The sequence below is a fragment of the Conger conger genome, chromosome 12, assembly GCF_963514075.1.
Source record: "Conger conger chromosome 12, fConCon1.1, whole genome shotgun sequence".
NCBI classification, from domain to species: Eukaryota; Metazoa; Chordata; class Actinopteri; order Anguilliformes; family Congridae; genus Conger; species Conger conger.
This window is the reverse complement of record NC_083771.1, coordinates 37,550,486-37,577,581: the sequence shown is the minus strand read 5'-3', so window position 1 is coordinate 37,577,581 and position 27,096 is coordinate 37,550,486. Positions and strand designations below refer to the sequence as shown.

At 42.9% G+C, this 27,096-nt stretch overlaps 1 protein-coding gene across 1 annotated transcript; it reads right to left on the bottom strand.

Moving 5' to 3' along the window:
• Positions 1–206: 206 nt before the first annotated feature.
• LOC133142437 (secretory carrier-associated membrane protein 1-like) lies at positions 207–26,290 on the bottom strand. Its single transcript, XM_061263653.1, has 9 exons — positions 26,073–26,290; positions 15,293–15,370; positions 11,466–11,570; positions 9,994–10,102; positions 8,772–8,900; positions 6,343–6,502; positions 5,811–5,912; positions 5,259–5,376; positions 207–4,865 (listed from the first exon to the last, which is right to left on the bottom strand). The coding sequence occupies exons 1-9, from the start codon at positions 26,127–26,129 to the stop codon at positions 4,713–4,715; spliced, it is 1,011 nt and encodes a 336-aa protein (XP_061119637.1). The 5' UTR covers positions 26,130–26,290; the 3' UTR covers positions 207–4,712.
• Positions 26,291–27,096: the final 806 nt, after the last annotated feature.

Here is a 27,096-nt window from a genome sequence, read left to right as displayed (position 1 = left end):
ATTCTAATTCAGTTCTATTTTATTTATATATTTATTTATTTTTACTTTTTTAATAAACATGGATTTCCTTCATTTAAACAGAATGGGCAGTTGTCAGTGTGTTTCGCCAGAACGTGAAAGTCACGAAACCGGGGTTGTGGTTCTCGGCCTTCAGAGGGAACTCAAGAACAGCCATGCTGCATAACAAGGATGCTGTGGAACAAAAGTGGTAGTTGGGTTTTAAATTTTATTTTGTGTTAATACAATAAATATACAAAACTCAAACTATTCAACATGCGACAGGGAGAGACAAGAGTGCATTTGTACAGTACAATGAAATTCAGGACAATGGCAGACCAATTGTCAATTTACAAAATATACAAATATCCCTTAGTCCATTTTAAATAAATTCAAACCCATAATCACACTTCCACCCGACAACTTAACATCTCCTTTCAGTGTTTCAACTATATACTCGTGTCATCAATTAAAAAGTGATACTTAAAGCCACAGTCCACTGCAAAACACAGAGTAAATTCAAATGGCGTTTGCTTTCTCAAATTCCCCATTTTAACTGTGTATTTTCTAATGAAATGACTATAAACTTACTGGAAAAAAATAGTTTAACAGGAACATGTGTGCCATTCGCTTGAATTTATTAAAAAAGGAACTCATAAATAAGCTCAACATGCGCGCGCGCGCACACACACACAGACACGTGCACACACACTCTTGTGTGCGCACATGCACCCACACCATAAAAAGAAAGGAAAAAGGTCACACAATGTTGGAAAATGAAAAAGATAACCAAAACAAAATAACACATTTTGGAAATATCCTGCATTTTTTCCCACAACTGAACAAGATCATTTAAAATCTTTCTTCACTGGTTAGAAACACTTCAGAAGGACACATGAGGAAGGACTATCTTGCTAGGCTGCAATCACCTTTTCTGAGTGATATTAACTATGTCCACATATTTAGATGACACTGTTGTGCCAATGACACTGAACAGAGAGACACATGAGGAAGAACTATCTGCCAGGCTGCAATCACCTTTTCTGAGTGATATTCACTATGTCGACATATTCAAATTACACTGTTGTGCCAATGACACTGAACAGAAAGACGGTCTGTACTAACACGCCATTCAGAATTTAAAATCCATGAGCCATTGATATACTCACACCATATTGCAGCAGAATGTAAAAACACTGTCCTGGTTAAATGTATGGAGGGCTCAACATTACAGACCATGCAATTAAAATACTGAAGAGAAACTATAGCACAAACAAAATCAAATCAAAACTGACAGGGCAGTAATTCAGTTCAGCCCTCTGAATTCAATCATATCAGGATCTTCAACACAGACTAACTAAAACAAGAACAAAACTAAAGCAGATATCACATGTACAATATACAAAAAAATAAATTAAATAAAACAACCTCACCTTCGACTTAGATTCAAGACATGAATATTCATGTTTACAAAATATTAAATAAGCTAAAAATGAAAAACCATTGAATATGTAACCTTACTGATTTTCTGTTTTAACCAGTAGTTAATGAGAATGAATCTGGGGGAATTAAGGTGCCGGTAGTATCAGTCTCTACACTTCCTATCATTTTACACTCTCCCTCCATTCTCATGCCAGATCCTAGTAAACTTGTGAGGCAAATGTTCATGCTTCTGACATATATCCTGAGTATTACTGGTTGAAATAGCTATTGGAGTCGGTTTGCACTAAGGAAAGGCTGGAATATGCATCATATTCACTGAATTTCAAAAGGGTATATACACATTCCCGAGGCCAAGGAGCAATTATCGCATCAAACCACCCACCAGTAATCCTGGAAGCATACCGGACATCTATGCTTCCTTTCAGCGAAACAGCCGATTGATTCTTGTACTTAATCTGTATTTTTTGGAAAACCGGAGATCATTTCACATAAGCAGTTTTTACACAAAGCGTAAGTGATAGACACTCATAATCACACATCAGTGTAAAGCCCACTGATAGACTGACGGACACATGAGACAGCCAGTCAGAGAAAGGAGTGGGTGAATGGGGAGAGGTAAGAGGAATGACAGGGGAGAACCCCCTCACACACAGAACCAGTCTCTCTCTCACCCAGGAAACATCACTTAACATCATCGACTGCCAAAGCAGTCAGCACCCGCTGATAAGTGGCCATTTTGTTTTCTTTGTAAAATCAGACTTGTTTCTACGGCTTATCATTATTCCGGAATACGACCATATGACCACAGACCATATGTTCAGAAAAGTAAAATTAAATAAAAAGGAAAGAATGGTGACATAGCTGAAACACACCATCGTGAGAGTGCAGTTAAAATGGGATGGATAAAACACTCTTACACCCATCCACCTCATTAATGTTCACATTTCGTGTCCTCAAAGATTCCCCCTTCCGCAAGGAAATTCTCCCATTGTCCTCAGTCCCTTGTACATCTGCAAAGGCCCTTGGACAATAAATGTCGTATTAAGTAGTTATTTCATTGGAGGTTGCACTGAGTATAGGACACTCTAGAAGGCCCTATTGTATTGCATCGTTCTTGTAGTTAAGAGTAAATTGCAGTGGCTTTTTTCACTTGACATAATGAAGATGCCCGTTTCTAAGCTCCATGTCTAAACCATTCCAGCAAATGATTCTGTCTGGGGTTTAGTGAAGCTCCCAGAAACACATGGAAACGTTCTGTGCTACAGAGGACCAAGGCCAGTGAAGACCCATGTTGTGTGAATGAGATGAAGCCACAGAACAGGCACCACTGTCGGGTCGTTCTCCATACATTCAGCCCACGTCTGCGTAGCGAGGGTCTGACATCATGCACAGAGGAGTACACTTCATACCATTACACTTTCCCGTTGTGATAATAAGGAAATGCAAAAAAGCCAGACTAATAACGGTAAGAGTAGCTAAACTGGAGTGCCTTGACACGACTCAGATCCACTATCGGACTGCAAAAGCAGTATGTAGTGATGGGGGATCAGTAGAAGTGGTACGATGGAAAGAGATCAAAAAGTAGGGACCACAGAAATGATTTAGAGAAACAACTCCCATTCAGACAGTTCAAAGCCAGCATGTTTTACACTGTCTGAAACGCAATAGCACTGGCTGCAAATGTGACAGGGCATTCAGAGATCTGATTACGGCGTTGCCTTAGACGCACCCTTAACTCCAGGCTAATGGCAGAGCCGCTCTGTCTCTCAGTGCCTGTCTGCACCCCACCGAGAGTGAGGAACGGCACGCAGGCGGGCCTGAAAAAGGCTCCGGCCTGACACTGTTGATTCAGCTGTAGCCGTGTTTTATGGAGGACACTGTAGGGTTTCCATCAGCAGCAGCTGCGTTCAGGTACACGAGCCCAGTGAAACGTGTGGCTCAGGACACGTGCTGGAAATAATAATGGGGAAAAGGATCTCCTTGGTCTTTTTAAAGATGAACAAACCGTATAGCCTCACTGCTATTATGCGTCGGCCTAGCAGCTGCGGGCCAATGTGCCGATATGTATCGATTCACAAAACAATCGTGTTGTTTTGGGTCGTGAGGGGCAGTGGTAGGAATGTTCATGCAATTCTTTCGACTCCTCATTAAAGGAACTCTGCATGTCTGTACCGTACAAGCTATGGAAATAATTTCAGACAATAGACGAGTTTACAAGCAATGTGGTTGACCTTAAACCTTAGATAACCCAGGGACCCAGTCTTGCACTCAAGCATTCCCCATGAAACGTTGGAGGACACAGCCGAACATGGAGATGAGAAAGTAGATAAAGACGAGCTTTAGTGCAGGGTCTTGCGTGACACCATGCCTGCACAAGCTGCCCTCAGACCTCACACGGTAGGCTACGCAGTCCTGAACTGGGACTGCTTCAGTGCAGCTGTGCTCATGTTAAGGCCGTCGCTGAAGGCAATTCGCCGTTTCTCACTTCCAGTGTTAATTCCCGGCCGACTGCAACAAGCTAGCGCCAGGAGCATAAATATTACACATACCGCAACAGAGCCTTTAAATTAAATCATACTGATGCATCTAGGATATAAATAATGTGCCATTCATTCATTCAGCACAATGCATCGCGGGATTTCAGTTATTCCTTTTTATATTCTTAAATGGAAACTATTCCAAAAATATTCCAGCCAGCCATTGGTTTCCAAGGGAGTGGTTAACCAAAATAAATAGCATCATACTAGTTTCTAAAGATGGGAGTGATTTCAGCAAGACAAATGGAACAGAGACACTCCACAGGACTAGAGGCAGTGGACTGTGGAACACAGGGGGACAGGTATCTGGATGGGGGACAGGGCACACGTTAAAGGAAGGACGAGAGGACACGGGTGTGACTCCTCCAGGCCCTCTCTGGCCCAGCGAGCCCTCCCGCACACAGACGGTTAACGCAGGCCTGCGTTTCAGCAGCGGGTCCCCGGCCCGGCTGCCCCCTTCCTGCCAGAGAGCCCTGACCGCAGCCCGGAGGCAGGCCAGGCGGTTGAGCCCATGCACACACGCTAAAGGACACGCTAAGGGACACGTTAAAGGACAGGTTAAAGACATGCGGAGCCACACGGACGGGCGGAGTCAGTCGCCGGAGTGCGTAAAAAAGGAGGCAGAGTCTGGTCTCCGCACCGGACAGGGGGCAGGGTGTGAGGGTGGGGGGCGGGGCGATGAGAGCGTGGTTGAGTGGGATTGGGGGAGAGTGGCGATGATGCGTCTCGGGCGGCTCAGATCTGCTCTCCTTTAAAGGCCCCCCGGGCAGCCGTGGAGGCCGCGTTGGCTGCGGCCGTCTGCACCGTTTTGTTGGTCATGACGCCGGTGGCGAACTCCTGCTGGGCCTTCTCGAAGCTGGCTCCTGTGGTGCGGTACAGCCCGTGTACCTGAGAGAGAGCGCAGAGAGAGGAGAGGTCCGGTCAGCGCTGAACGCCTGCTCACATACTCTACATTAAATAATAACACTGGCGTGACCTGAAGAGTCTGAAACAGAAATACTGCTTTGATCACTGTCCTTTGTTTTCTGAGCTGCTGCCTCATGAAAGTAACTAATGCTAGTTATGCAAGAATGGCTATTGCACTGCCATCTAGTGGCAGATAAAGCGAGATAAAGCTTTTCTGACAAAAACACATTCTGTTCATTGGGGTTATAGAATTACATTTAAGTTCTAACTTTCTGAAATAAGCAGTTTGGCAGCGGCCAACATGAAGAGATGTATCCGTTCACTCCTCATTACAGCTCCCAGCGCGCCTGTGTAAAAGCGCTGTTCCAGTCCCACCTTTTTGAACATGATGAGCGAGATGACTGCAGAGGCAGTGAACAGTGCGGCGATGAGGATCATCATTATTCCCACCGGAATGCTCTTATTCAGTCCCGTGAGCGCCGTGATCCAGCCGCTGGGGGAGAACACAAGCACACCTGATCTGGAAAACCGTGCCTTAGAGCCTTCTGCGTCCCCGGGAATTTCCTTATGGACTCGAACTCACAATACAGTCTCAGATAAGAAGCCAATACAGCGGGCTCCAGGATTACTGGCACCGCAGACTGGCAATGCACAAAAATACTTCAAAATAAACAATATAATTTATAGTTGATATATAGTTTATTAAGTTAAACTCAAAAATGCCAGCCTGTGAAAAATACTGTACTTCATAAGTCTTTACATCTACCTTTGACGCACATTTCCTCTAAAAACTCCTTGAGACTGAAAGCATTCCAGAGACTAACGAAACACTGATAAAAAGGAGCTTCCCTGTGTTTATCTTCATACCAGCACTTTGTATTGAGTGTCTGATGACATCATCACTCTGCGCCCGGCCCCAGCACTCACCACGCTCCCCAGCCTGTGATGCCGATAGCCTGCAGCACGTGCACGCCGAACTGACAGATGTATATGAAGAAGAAGACAAAGAATCTGAAGGAGCTGTCACTCCTGCAGTGCAAAAAGAGAGGGGAGAGTGAGAGAGGTGTCGTGTAGCCTCCCCGTACTCATCTATGCTCACTCAACCGCTGCCATGTACTGAACCCCGAGAGACAGCCAACCTGCAAAAACACATCCATCCATGCACATCCTGAGAGGAAAAAAGTCTTATAAACAAACGGGCCCTTTTATTGTTTCCCAGTGGGGGATGGGTCGCTACGCTGTCTCTCAGTTTGCTAAATCTCAACTACACTTAAGGAATGTATGATTTTCAGTGCCAAATACCCACACAAAATTCAGTTTCCGTTTTCAAGTCTCCTGGAAGAGTTCCACTGAGTTTCATATTCTTTGCCAGTAACTACCATTTAATCAAATTTTACATTTGATCCATTCCTGTGGTCTCTGTGTGCCTCACTGCTGGCCCTGGTGCTGGTGGCAGTACCTGAAGGCTCCGTACAGGGGTCTGTACCAGCAGACGAAGGAGCAAGGGGTGAAGAGCATGAACCACAGCATGGCCAGGCCGAAGTCCACTCCACGCGTCGGGTCCACACAGAACCAGGCCAGGCAGCCGAAGATGTTCACAAACAGCGTCCCCGTGTGGACTGCAGAGGAACGACACGTCACAATTATCTACGGCGCATACAGAGAGATCTACCAACTGATGCAGAGCCAGACTGCAGCAGACTGTTCAGACAAGCACAGCACTGATACTAGTCAAAGCCTTCATTTAAATCCTATAACTGATAGCCTATTTTTCTTCACAAGCTATTTCAGAAATTTACCAAATGACCACATACACTTGGGTTTTCTCGAGGTCATTTTGGTCTGGACTTTTCACTGTTATACCTTGAAGAAAAGCACACCGTTCACTGTTAAAGCATACAAAGCTCCAACCACCTAATTAAACCCTGCAGTTTGCTCAAGCTGTTCACAAGGAAGCAGGCTTGGAGGACCACGGTGAGAAAGACCGGGGCCGACGGGTGCTACATTCCAGCGCTGCGACAGCCCCGCAGCTGTTCCCTACGGTCTCAGGGGACAGCGCACTGCACAACTGCCATTTTCTCACACGTCAGTCACCGTCTGAGACAGGGCTGTCAGAAGGCCCGCGTCTCATTAACGGAGGAGTGCGAACAGCAACACAAACAGAGCAGAAAGGCTCGCACATCCAGCCTGACTTCAAGGCAAAAACACTTTTCCTTTATACGCCTGCATCCACCCACGTGAAAAAACAACAGTACCAAGGAAACCTCAAAATATTTACTTCTAGCAATACAGAGGCAAAGGAATTGCACAGTATTTCATAATTTAATAAATACAGAAATGATTATTTTTTTTAAATCAGTTGTCAGTAAAATCATTTTGGGTGAAAGTTGGATAAAACCCTGTTTTTGGAGTAGCAGTGGCTGCTTTTTATTTCCCTGTCTTTGGATTTCACAGGGATCTAAAATATATCTCAATATTCCAAAACAGCAGGCACGGTTTCAGAAAGACAGATCTAGAGATGTGGTTCTCTGAAAGCAAGCGAGCTTCAGCTCCTAATTCACACTGAACATTTCCTGGGAATAAAAGAAAATACAATTACAATACATTTCATCACCAGATGAATGGCTAATGAAATGTTAAAATCAGTGCCCGGAAAAGGCAAATCACTTCACTCAGAGGAAGGCATTCTCAAATCCAATGCAGCTATGACCCACTGTTAATTCACAGGTGTGTGTAAAAGAGTAATTCTCATGCCTCCCTGTAAACTGCCCTGATCACATGACCACACAATCACATGACAACAGCATGTGATCCTATTCTAACCCTGGATACAGACCATGAGAAAATGCACCTTGTAAGATTGTCTGCTTTCTTCTGTATTTTCTATTTATATATGCAATATGAGAGATTTGCTGTTTTAATTCAGACTTCCTTTGAGAGTTAGACGAGGGTCAGCCTGACTGTGTTTGTGGTGAATGGACTTACAGGCAGGTATTTAAGAGGGGTTGTCTGTACACTGACAAGAGCCAACTTGTTATCTACAACAGACAGACAAACTAATGAAAAGAGCTTGTACAAAGAAAATTAACATCAAGGAAGGTTGTGTTCAGGGGGTTTGGGAGCAATTGATCTAAGGAGAATGCCATCTACACTGAAAGTGCAAAATATTGTCTCAACTAAAGTACTTTTTCCACTTACCTGAAACATAGCTCATCATCTACACTCATGTGCTATAGAATTAGGGCTACCCTAAACTGCCACCGTCAAATGAACCGGGTGACCCATACAATGTGAAGACCTCCACATGCTTCTCATACCAAATAAAACATTGGGCGTAGAGGCTGGGTGGTAAACTCACTTGAGCTATGCAGAATCAATACTGCAGAACCAAGACACAACCTAGAGAAATTAGTCTCATTGTATGCGTGTGTGAAGCTGTAAACTATATTTTGGCTCGCACCTAAGAAAAGAAGGGTGAAATAAGAGGTACTGTATTTTGGAAGATACAGAAAGTGCACAGGTACTGTCCATTGCTACAGCAGCAGTGCCTTGCCCAAGTTGTGTTAAAGGCTAGGTTATTCTTTCTTCCTGAAGCTTAATATTTACATAGTTCAAACATTTCAAGAAGTGGTTGTATTTGACAGGATTAAGAAAAACAGAATTTGCATGAGGAGTAACTAACACTATATAGGTAATAATATAGTTCTAGTTAAACTGCATATGTGCCAAGATCAAGTATGACCACACATGCAAAAACCTAAAATTGTCTCCGAAGAGTCTGATGTCGTTGGATAATTTATTATATTTATTATATCCACTTTGCAAGGTGCAAGCAAGTACGTTTAAGGTTTTGACAAAGTTTATCTGGCCGAAACATGCAACACTCACACATCCATAGATAGTACATGATTTTCACGGTCTTCTGAAACTCCACCGGTATGTCTACGGCGATGTCGTGGTAAAAGCAGGGCCCAACTGGGAACTTCTCAGGAAGAGGCGGCCAGTTGTTTTTCCTTCCTGAACGGAACAGCAAATAAATATGACATTTCCTTTATTCCTATTCTATGTCGATACATGGCAAACAGTACACTTTACTGCTATAATCCCCATCCATTACATTCCGAGGTAATGGTCAATTACCCATTTGAAAGGAGAGAACAGTTAAGAGGCTAACATACCAGATAGAAACACACTTTATTCGTTGGTTGACCTCACACCTAAACAGAGACTGTCAATAATAATGTCCCCGTGGAGAAGAGCTGAAGTGTCTAACAAGTACTGGAAGTAATTATTGCCTGCGCATTGTACCATTTCACACAAGGGAAAATTATTTACTGATTTCCTTTAACGGTTATGTCTGAGCTTGTTAAGCATAAGCTAGTTATTTGGAATGTTAAAATAAATACCAGCGTGTGTGTGTGTGCATGTGTGGGAGAGAAAGTGTGTGAGTGCGTGTGAGTGTGCATGTGTGTGTATGCGTGTGAGTGCTAAATGGAATAAGGATTGTTATTATTCAAGTTTGCTCATGCCTTAGGCTTGGTGATATTGCTTGGTTTAAATAAAAAATCAACTATTAACATACAACAAAAGCACTAATCATTGCAACATATGGCATTCAATGTGTAGGCAACAATATTAATCTGACTACAATATTAATTGCAAAATGACTAACCAATGCACACCACAGCAAATGAACTGTGCAAAGACCTTGAATTTATTTCAATTACAGCTACAACAGATTGCAACTGCATCATTAGAATGATTGATGCCATTTTCAAAGTGAGTCAGGAAGTTGTGTAACTACCGATGGCCATTTATTACGGTGAAAAACAAGACAAGACAATCCATGGCATGAATAGATACTGGTTGGTTAGTGGTTACTTGAGCTTCTAAACTTAATTTACTTGTTCTACCTAATCATGCACAATCATCTACTAATACTGGACCGTGGAGCACTCTACACCACACCATACTCACCATACTGGCACTAATGTGTACACTGGTGCAAAGCAGTCATAGTTGGGTTGCAAAGACATGAATGAGGGAGAAGCCTCTGGAGGATGGAGCAGCCCTTCAGGGATACAGTGCAGGAAGAGTGAGAGGTTCTCACCTGAAACCCCGAGAGACTGCATCTCCCTCTCCCTCCGGTCCAGCTCCGCGGCCTTCTTCTCCAGCTCCTCCTGACGTTTCATCAGCTCTGCCTGCGCCCGGGCCTGGTCCTGCACAACACACCGTGGGGTTACACGCTCACGCTCACGCACAGTAACACACACACACGCTCCCACACGCACAAACACGCAGAAACACACACGCACAGTAACACACACACACGCTCACACACAAACACACACGCTCACGCTCACAGTAACACACACCACCATGTTCTTACATACAGCTGCGTCAGCTCTCTTTCAGTCTAAATGGAGTTAAACGTGTTTGACTGTGATTCATGCCCAGGCATGTTCACATCTATACCCGTCCTCCCTTCCTTACCCTTGTGAATGATGGCAGAGATCTGTGAAAACCCATCAAGACAGATGGTGTATGTTCAACCAATACACTGCAAATGTCTCATCAGTTTAAAATAATGTTTTAAGATTTCTTTTTTTAGCACTGCACAGTTTATAACATTTTCCATTAAACCAACTGCTCTAACTTTAGACCTGCGTGCAATTGTCAGTTCTAAGTGCTCTCAGGAACAGTGTCATGTGATTTGGCCTGACTGCGGTAGTGGCCCAGCCAACAGGCCCCATGAAAGCCTGTGCACAGAATGGGAGCGCCCCTATATCAAAGAGCCTCTGGCCAGTCTGAATTATACATGGCTGCCTCTCATTATGGGCCCCTTTCCTTCTGGGCTCCTGTAAGGACACTCAATTCACCCACAGCCCAATCTGCATCCCTGACACAAAACCGCCATTATATCCATCTGCCTGGAACTGGGGCAGCTACTTTGTGGTGATAAGGAGCGCAGCTATAAAAGAAAACAATGCTATTCGTTTGAGATGGACATGTTCAATGAAACTGGCACATTGGGTCCATACACTAGAAATCGTAGCAATTTCTCATTTCTGATTACCCGAGTGTGCCTGTAGCTTATACCACTGAGCACTGTTAGTTTTCTCTTCCAATGCAATGTTAATGAGCCACATATGACAGCACACTCTGTTTATAAAATAATGACTGGAGAGTCTACTGTGTGACAGGAAAGGCATAACTGCCTCTCTACGTTCAATGAAGCAGTCAAAGCAGCGACAGTGTTTTCAGTTGTTTTGTTCCCCATCTCTCTTCATGGTTGGTCAGAGAGAACCATTACAACTCCAGACTCCCAAGAGTACAGTCTTCTCATTGGGTTTCTACCACTTAATTTGTTTTATAACTTCTAATCCTGAATTTCTACTGAAACCCCCTCAGGGAGGTCAGTAATAAGTTTTTTTTTTTTTTTTAAGGAAAAAAATAAGCTGTGTATTGGCAGTAGCCATGGTCACAGAAGCACAGTGCCGTTTTTAAATCCAGAGAGCAGCCCATTGGACAGACGCTGGTTTCTCCTCCAGTGACAAGCAGAAGATGGGGGCAGGGCCATACCTGCGTCTGCTGCTGTGAGTAGGCTGGGGGCTCTTCTGTGGGCTTCATGATGGCGGGCTGTGTGTTGGTGGTGGGGGCTACTTTGGGGGCAGCACCAGCAGGTGCCTGAAAAAGATAGACGGGTAATATCGATTACAGCACTGTTCATTTATCTGAACCGTTTCTCTGTCAGAACAACAACAGCAACAGCAGAATGCAAGTAACAAGGAACAATGTAAACACAATAAAACAGGCCTCTGGTTCCTAGAGAAGGATACTGGAAATTTTTCAACATAGTGGGAGACAGTGTTCTATGAATACACCCTGTCATTAATAAAGACAACGTATAGTGAAACGTATAGTCAGTCAGCAAAGTGCTAAAACCTGGCATAGTCTCTTTCCACTATGGTTAGAACCAAGCTGTCCAGCTTAATACAATTTCTGGGCTGAATTCTGTTCATGTCAAGGTGAACGACAGCTGGCTGGCTAAGCCCAATGATGTTACCGATAATGGACTCTTTCACAGGCAATCGTAGCAGGCCAACGTTTCATCTGAGGAGGGAGAACACAGCCACAGCTTGCTGCCATCTCTCTCATTTCAAATGAACGATAAAAATCACTCAGCCACTGGACGTATGGACACTTGGTCCTTTTTGAGCTAAACAACACAAAACTACTGTAAAAGTAAACTAAAACAAAACTAGAAATAAGAATGATGCTCGGACCAAACCTTTCAAAGGAGCACGGTCCGTCTGAACGGTGTACTCTTATAACTGCTTATTCATTTACAGGAGACTCTGCATGACTCTAGTGGTGAGAGATAAGCATGGGGGAAATCTGCTTTTTAGATAATTTACATGTCTCATCTTGTATCCCCACTCCCTAATGAAGAGCTCTGGTTGGCTTTAGTGTGGCCTGAGGGAGAGAAACAGATTGCAGGCTTACAGGACTTTCACACGGCTCAGCCAAGTGGGCCAAGTGCATCGCACAAAGCCTTCATTCTGTTCCCCTGCAAAGGCAGACCATGTCAAAAACCTGTACTTCAACCACCAGCTATAACTGTGCTGAATCTTTACATGACGTTTCCACTGATATTACAGCTACTTCATGGAAATTACATACTTGCCAAGTCCCTTTTTTGAATACCGACTTGATATTTATCACTTCCTCCGCATACACCTGGCCGCTATAGCCAGTCATGTGAACAACCGGATTGGGGCAGAATTCTGAGATGAGAGCTATGTGCTGACGGCAGCATTTTATTTCCTGAGTGAGACGTGGGGCTTTACTGTGGGCATCTCGGCATCGATTCACAGGCTCTCAGTGTGTGGAAGAGGATGGGCGGGTTAAAAAGACCTTCTTGCACGCGGACAAAGAAAACCGCACAGCACAGGGAATGTGTCTCTGCGCTTTAATAACACTCCCTCCCATCCGCTTTTACGAATGCCACCCAGTGCATGTTTAATTCAGGGGCCCGGCACAACGGCTGCTATGGAAATAATTGGCCGCTTCTTTACAAAGAAACGCTAAGTGCTGTATTTATGTTAGAGCAGAGAGCGGGTGAAAAGGGGCTGATATAATAGCGGACTCTATTGAATGCGACGATGAACCTTTCTGATCTACGGACGTACCAGGCTGTGGAACAATATGGAGATGAGTCCCAATCGACTCAGGTCCCAGAGGACCACAGTGTTCAGTGTTCCTTTTCAGCTCTGCACTTAATGACCGGATTCAATCGACGGTCATCTTTATTAGAACCGATATAGCTTCCCTTTGCAGTTCTCGATGTTAGCCGAGAGCAAGGAACAGGGCCTTCTAGGAGCTGAGCTTGGCAGCTCTGACAGAGCAGCAGGGCTTTCAGTGAACCATCCAGAATTCAACAACACACAGGGGGGACCCCCACATCAACAAGCAGAGAAACTGTACTTTGAGGGCAAGTTGCATCCAGTGAAATTTACCCTCCACCCACATTCACTGACTCGTGAGCGTCCCTTTGTTGTCAGTATCCCTGCTTACAGGGAGAGAGAGAGAGAGAGAGAGAGTGTGAGAGAGAGAGAGAAGAGAGAGAGAGAGAGAGACAGACAGACAGACAGACAGAGAGAGAGGCAGTTTACAGTCAAGAGCTGCAGAGGATTAAAAACACCAGCACCATAATCCTGACAGGTGTGTCAGCGCTGCCAGTTCCTCCTCCCTTCCGAAGAGGAACAATTTAAAAATTCAATTACCAGAACTCGTCCAGCGACGCGTAAAGGAGCTGCGCTATCTCCCGATTACGGGCAACAGGCCGGCGAGGCGGTGAGAAATGGGACATGCCGACTGTACGAAAGCAATCTGCGCGGTGGCGTCCGGTCCAGGAGCCGCCAGCGCACCTGCGCAGGGAACGCGCTGTCACCGCTCTCTAATCAGACCAGGAGATTTCTCCCCGGCGCTTCCCCAACCCGCCTGACAAGATATGACATCCAATTAGACCGCCTCGCATATTGCAATGGAGTAGGTCGTCAGATGAGCCAATCGGGTCACTAGAACAGTATCTCTCCCGCAGCGAACGGAAACATGGCACATAAATAATTAGGCCCGTTTGCGCTGCAGGACGGATTGACTGGGCCTGTTTGTCCTCCGTCACTTTCTGCTCAGATGGTACGGCACCAACAACAAATTCAAACAACGAGGATGTGGGCTGAAGTCATAATGAACTCAATCTGTGCCCGTGTTCCTTTTGCTTCCCAAGAAGGCAGCACACAGCGTTAAACCGATTCCTCAATCTCCAATATGCTCAGAAAAATAACAAAGATGAAAAACCGAGAAGGATGAAAATCCATTTGTTGATATAAATATTGTTAAGCTTAATAGGATTCATACAAAAAAATTATGTGGACTTTTGTCTATAATTACACTTACCCAGAAAAATGCTTCAAAATATGACTTCTAAACTTTAATATATGACTCCTAAACTCTAGCCGGGCAGAAGTCAATGCAATTGGTTCTGCTTTGAGGCGGTGGGTCATCTGACGGATGCATTAGCCTGATCTCGCATGAAGACTTGTATTTGCATTTGGGCAACAAGACATTTTTTCAGTTTGTTAGAAAAGAGACATTGCTGAAATTAAAAGAAATTAACAAAAATGATAAAACAAGAGAAATTGAGATTGCCTATCCCCCAACTAAGTCCAAGGGATTTTGGGCTTATGTATTTTGCAAACTAGATTATATACGTATATATAGTATGTGTGCATTACTCTATTTTTTTAAACAAAGCCTCGGAAAGCTGGTCTCCTGCATGAGCCCTTCATGCGAGCCTCCACACTAAATCTGCTGGGAGTCAAGGTCACCTCCTCACCATATGAGGCAGTTGTCCAGGCATGTTTAATACTGACTCCACATCCTGGTTTTTTGATTGGCCACATGATAGAACCAATCACATCTAATTCTGAACACATTCCAAAATTAAAACTGCGATGACCATTCCGAGACACTGTACATCACCAATGCCAGCTGGAATGACCTCATGCCCATCTTGAAATGTGAATTCCAGGCACCTGGGACAGCATATGTATGATTATCTGTCATGGGTACTCCCATAGTCATGACCCGTTCTGAGAAGCCTTTAGTATCAAAGTATCCCTGTACTTTCAAAAGCTCGAGGCACAATGGTGTTTTACTGACCTATTTAAATACCCTATTATTTTCTGTACAACAGTCTGATAGAGTGGTACTAAATAAACGGTTGATATCTCAGGGGACCAAGATAGTGCAAATAACTACCGTGTGATGACTACTGCTGCCAACTGACTGCACAGCACACACATCTAACAGAATAAAAAGCATATTTCATTAACCACTCTACTCACTGGTTTTGCGTCTGTGAAAGGGTTGTACTCTTCCAATCCCGGGGGGGCATTTCGCGTTACCTGTGTCACAGAGGGATCCTGGGAAGGCACAGGAAAGAGGCAAATGGAAGTCATTACATACTGAGATTAGCCCGCCCATTACTCAGTTACGGTTATAAAGTGACCCATCTCAATCAGGAATAGGAACATGTCATCATTCTGGATGTTAGCTTACTTAGCATGTGACACAGGTGCCACTGTGGTATTAGTGAAGCAGGACACGGCCTCCTATGAATTAATGATGACCAGAGACTCTATAGCCCATACTCGAACATACATCCCTCACTGTTAAACTTAAACAAATGAAACATCACAAAAGAAAACTTAGCATACACAAATATAAACCTCAGTCATGAAATCAAAGCCACATTAGAACCAATGTAGTAATATCAGCCAACCAATGGCCAACCATACTCATATCTTTTTTTAAATCAATAACACATTTTCCAAAGGTGAAAAGACATAGAGAATCTTTGACAACACGGGGAACATTTACTGTCAAGACATCCCCGTTTACATTCATATAATGGAGGAGCTGGAAAATGAGGCTAATGAAAGGTTATCAGGATTCTTAACAAGCCCAGCCTATGCCCTGAGAAGTAAGAGATAGGGACGATTCCCTAGCAACCGGAGTCACGTGACCGAGCGGCGCAGATGAACTCCGCGCGTCTCACTCTGCTGAGCAAGGAGCCCGTGGATCTGACAGAGGGCGCAGGGGGCCGACACGACGCTCTCTTCTCCAGCCACAGAGCCACAGCTGTGCAGCAGAACATTAAAGCTGCTGAGACCATGTCAAACTGCCTTGCGCTAAATTTGAACGCTTCCACATCGAAGCTTTTAGCAGTCTGCAGCTGAGGGCTTATTTTTAGGGAAAAACCAAAAATTCTCCACAGCCCGATCTTCGGCAGGCTCCAGAGCTATACTTAATTGTGAACTGAGGGCTATAATTTAAAACTGGCACGGAGGGATGATTCTAATAATTTTCACTGCAAGTAATCTATAAATAACATCCTCGGTGTCAGAGAGGGAAGAAAAATACATGCAAGGCAATATCCATCTGAGGGTATGACACCAAACAATGGCAAGTCAAATGTGTGGCATAGAAACACGGAGAATGAGGGAATTTAGCACGCTGTGCTAAAGACCTGCTGTCGAGCCGACATCAGCGAAACCACTTTCGCTTTCTGGTTTCTATAACAGGGTGCTCCTTAAACTTCCCTCAACATATAAAGCATTTACTCAGCCTTTTGGGTTAAAGTTCAAAGACCCATTCAGTGTTTTCTCAGGACTGAGGCTGACAGGTCTCAACTAAAATACGTGCGCACTACATGCGCATTAGCCTATATAAAACAAGAGAATGTCAACAAGGGATAATTAATACTGTTACTTTGTAATCAAGCCCAGAATGCGGTAAGAAACTAAAAAGCACTGTGCAATAGTCCTGTGCATTGGCATAGGTCACTGATCACACCCAGACATATTTTACACTTGGATTAAGCTCCTAAGAGTCAGTGCATATTCTCCACTCAATATATTCCCATCTTATCACTACTTCTGTACAGAACTAACTTATAATCATCTGGAGAAAGCATACAGGAGTCCATCAAGCCTGGTAGCAGGTGCGCAAAACAGCTGCTCATAGTTGTTCTACCATCAATCAACAATACAGGAGGCTGCTTCAGGGGCATTTGATAGCCTTAAAGGGAACTCTGAATTGCACACTTGAGCCATATTACACAGCGGAGCTATAACATTTGTAGAGCAGCTGAATGCCAACACCATAATGAATGTCAATACAGACAGGATGTTTCTGCAGCGACTCAAGCTGATCCTGGGGTGCCAAGTTTGGATTTCCTGTTGTTCTGGTCCGCTTCTACTTCCACAGGAGTGCCTGAGGGACCTTTCTCTACATTTACATTTTACCATTTCTAAACCCCTCCGGTCACTTTCATGTAATTTACACATCCCTATCCGACATTTAAATGAGGCGGTATAAGCAACGCACCTGCATTACCAGAACGCCTCGGACTGACCGTTCAGTAGACGGCTCAGTTGTACGCAGCCAAATCGTGACTGTGAAAATATGTTGCTGGGCCTTCAGCAATGTTTACCCTAACAGGGATACATCACTGCAGTGTAGAATCTGCCACCTTCATGCTATCTTTGACTTACTGAAGGATACATTTTGCATTAGATATTCGTTCCAACAAATGAATACCAGTAAAATATATTTTGTAATACTTTTAGAATACCAAGAACATAATACATATACACCTCATAACTGGACCATGGTAATATTTACTTTTTGACGTACAGTGAGGTATTTGGACCGGGACACAATTTGAAGGGATGTGATTCCTGCACAATCCACTTGATTACAGTGACTCCTCAAAAATACCTCCCTGTATATTTAATGATCTAGACCCGTCTGACTTACTGACTTATTATAGGCCTACACCATAATGGGTTAAGTTAAGTGTTCCTTTGTGTTCACAAAAATATTTAAAGACAAATAATGACTTCACTTCAGAGAACACCAGGCCTGTGCAGACTTTTAATTAGGCCTACCCTTAAAAACATATAACTTGCTTTCATTGGCTTATATTTACATATACCTGCCTGGTTTTTTACTGCTTTAACATTTCCCGAGTTTAACTGCCACTTTTTATCATTTTATTTCCACTTAAATGAAAAGCGTCATATAAAGTTTATTATTTGCCATTACCATCATTATGATGGCCCTATACTAATAGTTTTTTCCAAACAAACTTGTCCTGAGGAGAATGGCATGCATAAAAGAAACAACAACAAAAAAACTAAAAAGCTTAAAAACACTAGTAAAATATCACCAAGCTGCGGTGAAAATTTCAAATATGACACATATTGCATGCATGAACTGGACTTCCACCTAACCCACCTGCCTATTTTTGTCCACTGTAATGCACTGCTATTTGAGACTTAACAAGGTGACACAAGCCACCCTGGTAAAGTGTAGAGTTCAGTGGTGGATCACGAACAAGATAATCCTGGTCTTCTCCTACATTAGATGTTAATACTGATTGAGCTTAAAATTAATGCATTAATTCTCAATTCTAACAATAGTGAACAAATGTTAGTTATTTCCCAAATTCTAAACATTATTTTGCCCATACACTTGCTTCTTAATGCCACCTAAATAAAAATAATTACATTGCGTTTGGTCAAGCTTATTAAGCCATCATCTTAAAATAAGATATGAAGCATTTGCATGTTGGACTGTTTTTCTGAGCAGGATAATAACATGCATAAATGCGATTAAAAGTAGAGAATAAGGGGAAGAAACGACCCTGGTGCCTGCCCTTGAATCTTTCTGATCACTTCACCTTCCAGTGGTGCTGGAACATTCGACTGTACGGCCAAACATCAATAACTTAAAAGGCCACAGTGCGGACCAAGCCACTAGTATTGAGTCTTTACTGCCCATTACAAGAGACAATCTGACACAGGATTTGTTTACGCTGAAACAACGGATAAGTATCAGGCAATAATCAAACAGGCAATAATGAACTCTGCCATTTGCTAGTATGCTAAGCTTTGAGAATAACTCGAGGAAGTGCAAATGGGAAGTGGTTAGGTTTTGATATGCGATTGGACAGTGACCATAAAATGAACAAAGTAACTATTCATATTCATTACAATGAAAAAGTAAATGCATTTTACACTGGGCAAACAAAGCAAACTACTGTGTAGCAATTGAACTGGAAGAAATCATGAAGAAAGGAAATAGTCTATGTTTCTAAGTGAAAGCCATGTCTGTAAAATGCACTAGTGTTAAAAGCCCAGGGAAGTACAAATTTTCAGAAAAGCGAATGCAGTATCCCAAAGTCTACAGAATGAAATGCTGCTATATCTAGCAGAATTTCAACTTATGACAGAAACAAGTATTTTACTGGTTTGTGGAAATTAGAAAAGCAATATCACATTGTGACACGTGGACATTTCCAACAGCCGAGGAATTCCAAAGATACAACACAACCTGATCCTCTCTCAGCTCCACTCTCTCCTCCTCTAAATTGGGTCTGGGGTGGATGGGGTTTACAACTCAAGGGTGAGATTCTGCACTGACATCATGCAAAATGTTTGCAGAGAAATATCCAGAGTGAAGAGAAGTTCATTCACATGGCTGAATGGCTGAATCTAGGAAAACACGTTTTAAAAAATATTGAGTCTCTGCTGGGTGTGAGATGGAAACCACGGGCTGTGACGGAAACACTCGAGCACCTCCACAAATGAGAACAGCGGCTACGCCCGGCAGAGCAGGATGTGACCGCTGCCATGGCAACACATCTGTCCACTGTCGAATTCGCACTGCGCTGCCTTCCCGCCCGAACGGTGACATCTCACTCGTCATCGGCGACCTCGGCTCATCACTCGTGACGGTCCGATACTCCGCTGTCAACATCAAAACAAGTCTTTGACTACCTTGGTCCCCTGCATCATTAAAAAGCCCATCTGCTGAACAGCACACGATTCCTTTTCAGCCGAGCTGCACATCAAACAAGCACAAAGGCTGTTTCTTTTTCTGAGGAAGCTTTGAGTTTTTCAACGTGCTCATTGTGCAATTTATCTGTACTGTGAATACTAATAAATCAAGTGGCACATGCAAACTCACCACCAGACAGATTACTTGGGTTTCATCAGCTCCAAAGTAAAACTGTGTAGTAATATGACCAGCTAAACAAAACATTTAGCATTTTACTTCAAACAAGTCAGTCACTTACTGATATATAAAAGCAGTGACCTGGAGGTGACAGCACAGAATTTGACTGTAGAGTAATTTCTACATTGGTAAATATGCGCCACCCAGTCTTTTAAGAGCTTCCCTCAAACAAAGAAACCTTAATGCCTGAAAGCCAAGGTGAAATAAATGTTGTACTGAATTTAACTCCCCTTCTCACTGTTGTTCAGCTACTGTGAAGTACAATCCCTTTTAAGCACATTCTCTAGGCAATAACAGAAATGTCACCTCACAACTGACTGGCTCTATTCACAAAACTACCAGCTTTCACTGCCGAAAGGCAGGCGCAGCTATCAGGGGACTTTACTTCCTGCAGCTAATTCTGTGGCTGAAACAACCAAAGTTTAACACATTCTCTATGCGATTGAGGGCTTGCTGAAACTCCCTTATAATATTTAACATGGTGCCACGACCTCAATTGACTTCCTTGCTTGTTCAAACATGAGCTGTTGCACGGGAGGAATAATCTAAAAATCTATCCAGGTGTGGGTTAATACTTTACCTTAACACAAGGGTCTGAGCTGACTCCTCAGTCATTGAAGGATAATACACACAGGAAATGCAATAACCTGGATAGGAATGGTGACCAAGTAGAGACAAAACCATCAGTTGGGTTGAAAGCAGGTTAACAGTAGTCGATTAATATTATCTGCTGGGATCAATCACAATAACGTTTGTCACAATAACAATGCTAAAAATCTTGAGCATAATTTTCTGTATGGCGTCCATTTTAAATTAAGATCGCACAGTGCCAGCTCAAATCACACCGACAGTATGCAGGCAAATGTGACAATGAGCCTATTGATTCACCTCAATTCTTAATTAAAGCTGAAAAAATGACAGATCTGGGTTTTCAACCTTTTCCGATCCAGGGACCAATACCCCAGCCACAAAAGGAGACCCCCCTCACTAAAATGTCATGGGACACCCTACTACACTAAACTCCACATCCTGTGGGCCACAGTGTCTGCAGATATTGGCTCCTATAGTGCTATACACCACCTGATTTGACAAAGTATTTTACCTGCTTGGTTCAGATAAGCTAATTAGTGAAATAAGGTGTTTTGAGAGCAAAGGGAGGCCCTACCCAGTATTACTATTGTGTTCCTGTGTATAAAGTGTTCAGTGAGTGTATATGCCACTTTTAACAGCTGGGGGACAGTGCTGGCAGCATTTACCCCAAACACCCATTATATACATACATGCCAAGTATGTAGTTGATATGAAAAAAAATTATAAAAATAATAATAATAAAGACTAAGGCATAAGACATGAGACCCCTGATTCCTGATTATAGATAGGAAAGTAGCGGTGAGGAGGCAAAGCATGTGGATACCTTACAAACATTTGCACATCATTATTCTGCAGTACAGAATGAAGGCAAGACTCTCCCCTTTCAGAGCCTGCACCCAAGGCACAAAGTAATGGCATTCCATAAATAATTAACCAATTGGTACTGTGCTTGGCATATAAACAGCATTAGGTTACATGTGCATTCTGCAAAGCTATTAAATGGGGGTAGTGCTGCAACAAGGTAAGGAACTAACTGACCCAGGAACGGCAATGAAGAATGAGGAAAAACCCATGTATGCAACCTAGGCGTATCTGCCTACTGAACTTGCGATGGGTCTGGAAGTTGATGTTCTGTTGGAAACTGATGAACCTGTATGTTTTACTTCAACGTTTGTGAGCTGAAGCATGAATACTTCTCTCATTTACTTGCATTAGCTCAAAAGATATAATGCTTGCAAAAATGCCTTATAAAATTAATCAACTTTGCCTTAAAAAAACATGTTCAAGCCATTTGGCATAAACTAGCCTACCTAGTGAACCACAGCTGACAAAAACACAGAACCACAGGGCTTTATTCAAATTGATATTCATAGTGTATGTGTGTGCATTTGTTCAGCACTAACCCATTCTGCACCAAAGCACTTTTTTCCATTTGGGCGAATCATAAACATTTGACTACATGAAATAAACTAGACGCGTGCAGTTAAAAAAGTACTTTCTCATCACAATATCAGGTCTCACCAGCCATGTGTTAGGCCTGGAACAATGCAAAGATAACTAACTTGAAGTTAACTGTCAAATTGGTGAACCTGAATGTCTGGTCAGTCTGCCCAACTCAAAGCCCCAAAAGGTATTTCACGGGATACTTTGGCTGAAAGTAATCACACTAAGCAAACCTTGCGTACGGCTTATGGTTGGTTTTAAGGGGAAAAAAAACAGAAAAGGCAGATAAAGCTAGCCTGAACAAACGAAACAATACACCCCAATTTAGTCTGAAACATGCTTGTTTTCACAAAACGCCTGACATTTTAGTGGTTTGCTTTCAAGTGTGCCAGACCGTTTAATTAACAGGAAAAATCCGGAATAAAAACACAACAAAAAAAGCCAGGCCTGTGCAGTTTATTAATCAACACTAATCACTGGCAGATATAAATAACTTGGTTTGGGTGAGATGTGTGGTCCATGAGACAGCCGAGTCCCCCTGCACAGTCGGGGGTTCGATCCACTGCCTTGGAGGCTCCTTAGCCATGATCCCTTCTCTATAGGTTATCCTCCCAGCCATCTCCCTGTCTGAACAAAGCAAGGGCACACTGTCTCCTCTCCTGTAAAATAACTGTTCAGAGTAAGAGCTAATCATTCTGAGAATGGCATTTTCTTTTATGCAAATCAACAAATCATCTCCCCTGATCATTACTACTCTTTAGCAGTGCCGTCTAGTATTAAATAAGAGAAGCACTCCACAAGGCTAAAATAGACCTGGACACATTACAGAAAACCACTGCCTCAAAAAGAAGAGTAACAGAAAATGCAGTAATGCATTCCTTAAGGGTGCTGATTACATTTTAAAGTGTACATTTAATTTAAATTGACTTCCACAACACAGCCAAGTGGTTTGGGTTTGGTGGCAAATGGGTTATATTACTACTCACGCAATGAGCTCTGATGAACTTCACTCCAGAAACAATGCTATTTAATGTGACAGTGACAAATCCACACATTTATTCATTACAAATTTAGACTAGTTACAATTCATGTATTTAGATGGGTCTCTCTGGCACTGATTAAGCCATTTACATAACAGAATGAACAAACTCAGCTTTCTGGTCAATAGCAGCTTTCCTTTATTTTTGGTAGCTTAACTTACATTTACATTTTCGGCATTTAGCAGATGCTGTTATCCAGAGGCCAGAGCAACTTACAATTAGTGTACAAAGAAAAGGCCTCGGTTTGAAAAAAAAAATCACAAACACTCCACATAGCAATCAATGAGAGTGCAATGGTGGGGCCATAACACACCGGTGATAGGTAATCCTTTGTCAGTAGAATTAACATGAGGTAGCTTCAGCCCTACATTGACAATGGCTGCAGCAGTAAACAGGTCTTTCTGATGGCACAACTCTGAAGTGGCAGGGAGACAAAGCCACACTTGAGCCCCTTCTTGGAGCCTGGGACAGGCTGCACAGCTTATACAATCCCATTCGTCTGCCCTGAATCTTGTGACTGGGTACGACCTCGTCCAAACCACCTCAGCTCCAGATAAGCAAAAAAATTAAAAAATACACAGCCAGGGCCGCAATTTCTACAATTCAGAAACATGCAGGCTCTCCATCCTGTTATCTTAGGTGGCATCATAGTCTGTCATTCACACTCAAGCAGGCTTGTCATCCGGCTCCATGCTCTCAGCAAACACACAGCCCTAACAGAAAAGCTTGTGGCTTTGCTTCAGAATAGTTGTGATATTTGGCTGAAATTGTGTATCTCGGAGATGTGGCTGAAATTGACACATTCATACCCACACCATGTGTGTCTGACTCCCAGTACACTGCATGTACAAAACTGGAACAGATGCGTCTTGGGCTCAGCCCTCCCTGTCGCAGGTCATAATAACTACAGTTCAACTTCAAGCCAAAGGCTGTCTCAACTTACACACCTGTGTACTTGTGCACTTGCATTCTTAAGCTTAATTTCCAAGAGAACCAACTACTTATAATGCAAGAACATAAAATCTATTAATTTGAGACGCACTCAAAGGCGTCTGAAATTAATGGATTAAATGGGGACGTACAGTGCACTAATCAGGCAGCGAGACATCATGGCAAGTGCCTTTGGTTTGACACCGAGCCTTCCATTTCCAGTCCTCCCAAGTAGAAAAGAACTGATTTGGACGTGCATTTCCGTTTTGGACGCACTTGATCACAAGACCATTAACTTCCGCACTTGATTTGCATACTTTCTAGTCCAAACTTATTTCATTTTAGACAAAGCCAAAGTCAACCCAAAGGTTTGCTTACAACTGGTGTATTTCTTTTCACTAATGTAGCTAACTATTGACTATGGCTAGTGACATCAACCGTGACAAAATTGAAATGGATAATGACAACATATACAGCCAAACACTTGCGCATACATCCAGAAAAGGACAACTTTAACAGGCGTTTCTTACAGTGCTATATAAGCAGACGAAAAATTATTGCGAACACCATAGAGTATTGCATATTCGAACTGTAAATGCTGCAACCAGTTTAGGACTCCAAATGGACGGTGTGAAAAAGGCTTAAATGCTGGGTTATGGCCTGGCAATATATGCATCCAACCTTCATCCCGAAGACAGACAGAAAACAGTTAAGAAGCACATGCATGAAATTAACACACATTTTGCTAACATTTCACAGAACCTATAGCCTAGTTAGGCTTAGCTATGATCTTAAACTGACAACCAAGAATTTAAGATAACTAGGCTAGGCTAGTTAACGTCCCTGCTTCCTGGCATATTCTGAGTGTAAAGCCGCCTGGAGGAGGCCAGCAACAAACTGGCCATGGGTTATCGAAGTTGTGGTTAATAAAGAAGCTGAAACAACACATCTGTACCAAGCTAAGGCATTGCTTAGAAACGTCTGTCTGTATGAAAGTTAGTAACTTGGCAGAACTAACTGTAACGTTAGCTACCCGTCCGTGAAACTTGGGTAACGCTGACTAGCTGAGTATAGAAAGCGCTGGCAACTAATCATAACTAGCCACTGTACGTCAACGCGCCGTACCAGCTAAATTATTCAGCCAGCCATCCTAGCAGTGCTTTTAACGGATAGAGCAAATGTTAGCAAGGTAGCTAGCTGGCTCCTGTTCTGAACTAGCTAGCTAACGACTGGAATTCAATCGCTCGCAATGTCTCCATAGTGGGTATGCAAACTCGGAGGTCATGTTCCAACGTTGACTTGATGAGCAAGGTAGCTAACGTTACGTGCAAGCTGTACGGGTGATGCTGTCAAGCGCGTTAACGTAAATCAAATGGAAATCAATAATGTAAATGTACAGCGGATTTTGCACCCGCGTTTGAACCCAATATTAGATAATTACTGAAATATTTCAGGCAATATTTCAACTGGCCACTATCATGCTAGCTATTACTCGACGTTAGCCGCCAAGTTAACGTTTTAACTTCACTCACGTTAGGTAACCTGTATTAACACGATAACTTACAAGCGGAATGCGCTATGTAGCCAGTGCGCCGTTAGCTTGCTAGCCACGACTATGTGGCTTACGTTATGAAAGTGCCCTGACACTCCAGGGAGATTGAAAATAGGTAGTTATCTTTACAACAACACAAACAGAAAGGCCCAAGTCGGCATCTATTGCGTTCTACTAGCTAACGCTACAATTAGCTTGTTGTCTAGGATCCTGCCTAGCTAGCGCTGGCTAGCTAAAGTAAAATGAACAGCTCTGGAATGCACCGACTGGCTTTGTTTGAACTGACACGTCGCCAACATTAGCTCGTCATATGTATTAGCTATTTTCATGTAGAAAGAACCTGGTGATGGCTACCCAAATGTTGGGTGAGACTTTGTCGCTTGTTTGCTAGCCGCTAGCTAACTAGACATACAATCGATCAAGCTAACGTTAGCTATTTCAATTTGTAGCGCAAGCTACCAGTTCATCAGCTTTTCATTTCCTTACCTGAAAAGGGTTGCTAAAGTCCGGGTCTGCAAACGGGTTGCTGTCGAAATCTGACATTTTGCAGAAATGTTATCCCTGGGTCAAACTTCCCTTCTTTTAATATGATAATTTCTTTATTTGTGTGCAGAGAGTACCGTTATGACAAAATAACGGATGTCCCCAAACAGCAGCTGCAGTAACAGCGCTTGCCTTCGGATTCAGCAGCAAAATGGCAGGAACGGAAGTGATGTCCGACTTCAAACACTTTACAACAAACCGCTTATCTTCAACCCTCCCTTGACACAAGCTGGGGCCACCCGTGGAGTCGAGCAAAGGCCGTTGTTACACATTGCTATTTTTGCCGCTTTAATGTCTTACATCTTCAGTAACCGATTGTTGCAGTGTTACATTTTAATCATTGGCACTTTTAGAATAATTTTACTCTTCGAATAGACATGCAAATATATAAGGTTATATATTTTTTTAAAGCAAGAACTGAAACTTGCATAGAGTTATAATATTTACTATTTGTATTAAATAGACAAATCTTCAGCATTTTGAACACATAAATGAGTGTCAGATGTGCCAGCGATATCAGATTGTGTCTCCAGATGGAACTGTCAACAGACCCTCTCAAGTCTTTGATCACAGAAGGGGAATCTCCATGGATTGACATTGTCTTCTGCTTTAAAGCGAATGCTTAAAGCGAATCCCATAGAATTGTGGTGAAATGCGAGAAAGTGAAGCCATATGAATCGTAACTGCATATAGAGCTAGGAAAATATATTTGCCCCCTTCATGATTTATTGCATATATACTTGTCACATTTGTTGTTTTTTATATACTTTTTCACATTTCGAAAAATTTCTCCAAGGATGCAGCGACAACATATTCAGGAAGTCACAAAAGATACCAGTGAAATGTAAAAGAACTGCAGGACTCTCTAGCATCCACTCAATGGTCAATGTTCATAACTCCACAATAAGACACTGAACAAAAATTAAATGTGAAAACCACTGCTCAAATATGCTCAATGCTCATCTCA

Excerpts from the sequence above, each read along its gene's own strand:
- LOC133142437 (XM_061263653.1), bottom strand. The coding sequence starts at position 26,129 with ATGTCAGATTTCGACAGCAACCCGTTTGCAGACCCGGACTTTAGCAAC. Across the intron at positions 5,913-6,342 it reads CCCCTGTACGGAGCCTTCAG|GAGTGACAGCTCCTTCAGAT; the intron begins GTACTGCCACCA and ends TTTGCACTGCAG. Across the intron at positions 5,377-5,810 it reads ATCACAGGCTGGGGAGCGTG|CGGCTGGATCACGGCGCTCA; the intron begins GTGAGTGCTGGG and ends GTTCTCCCCCAG.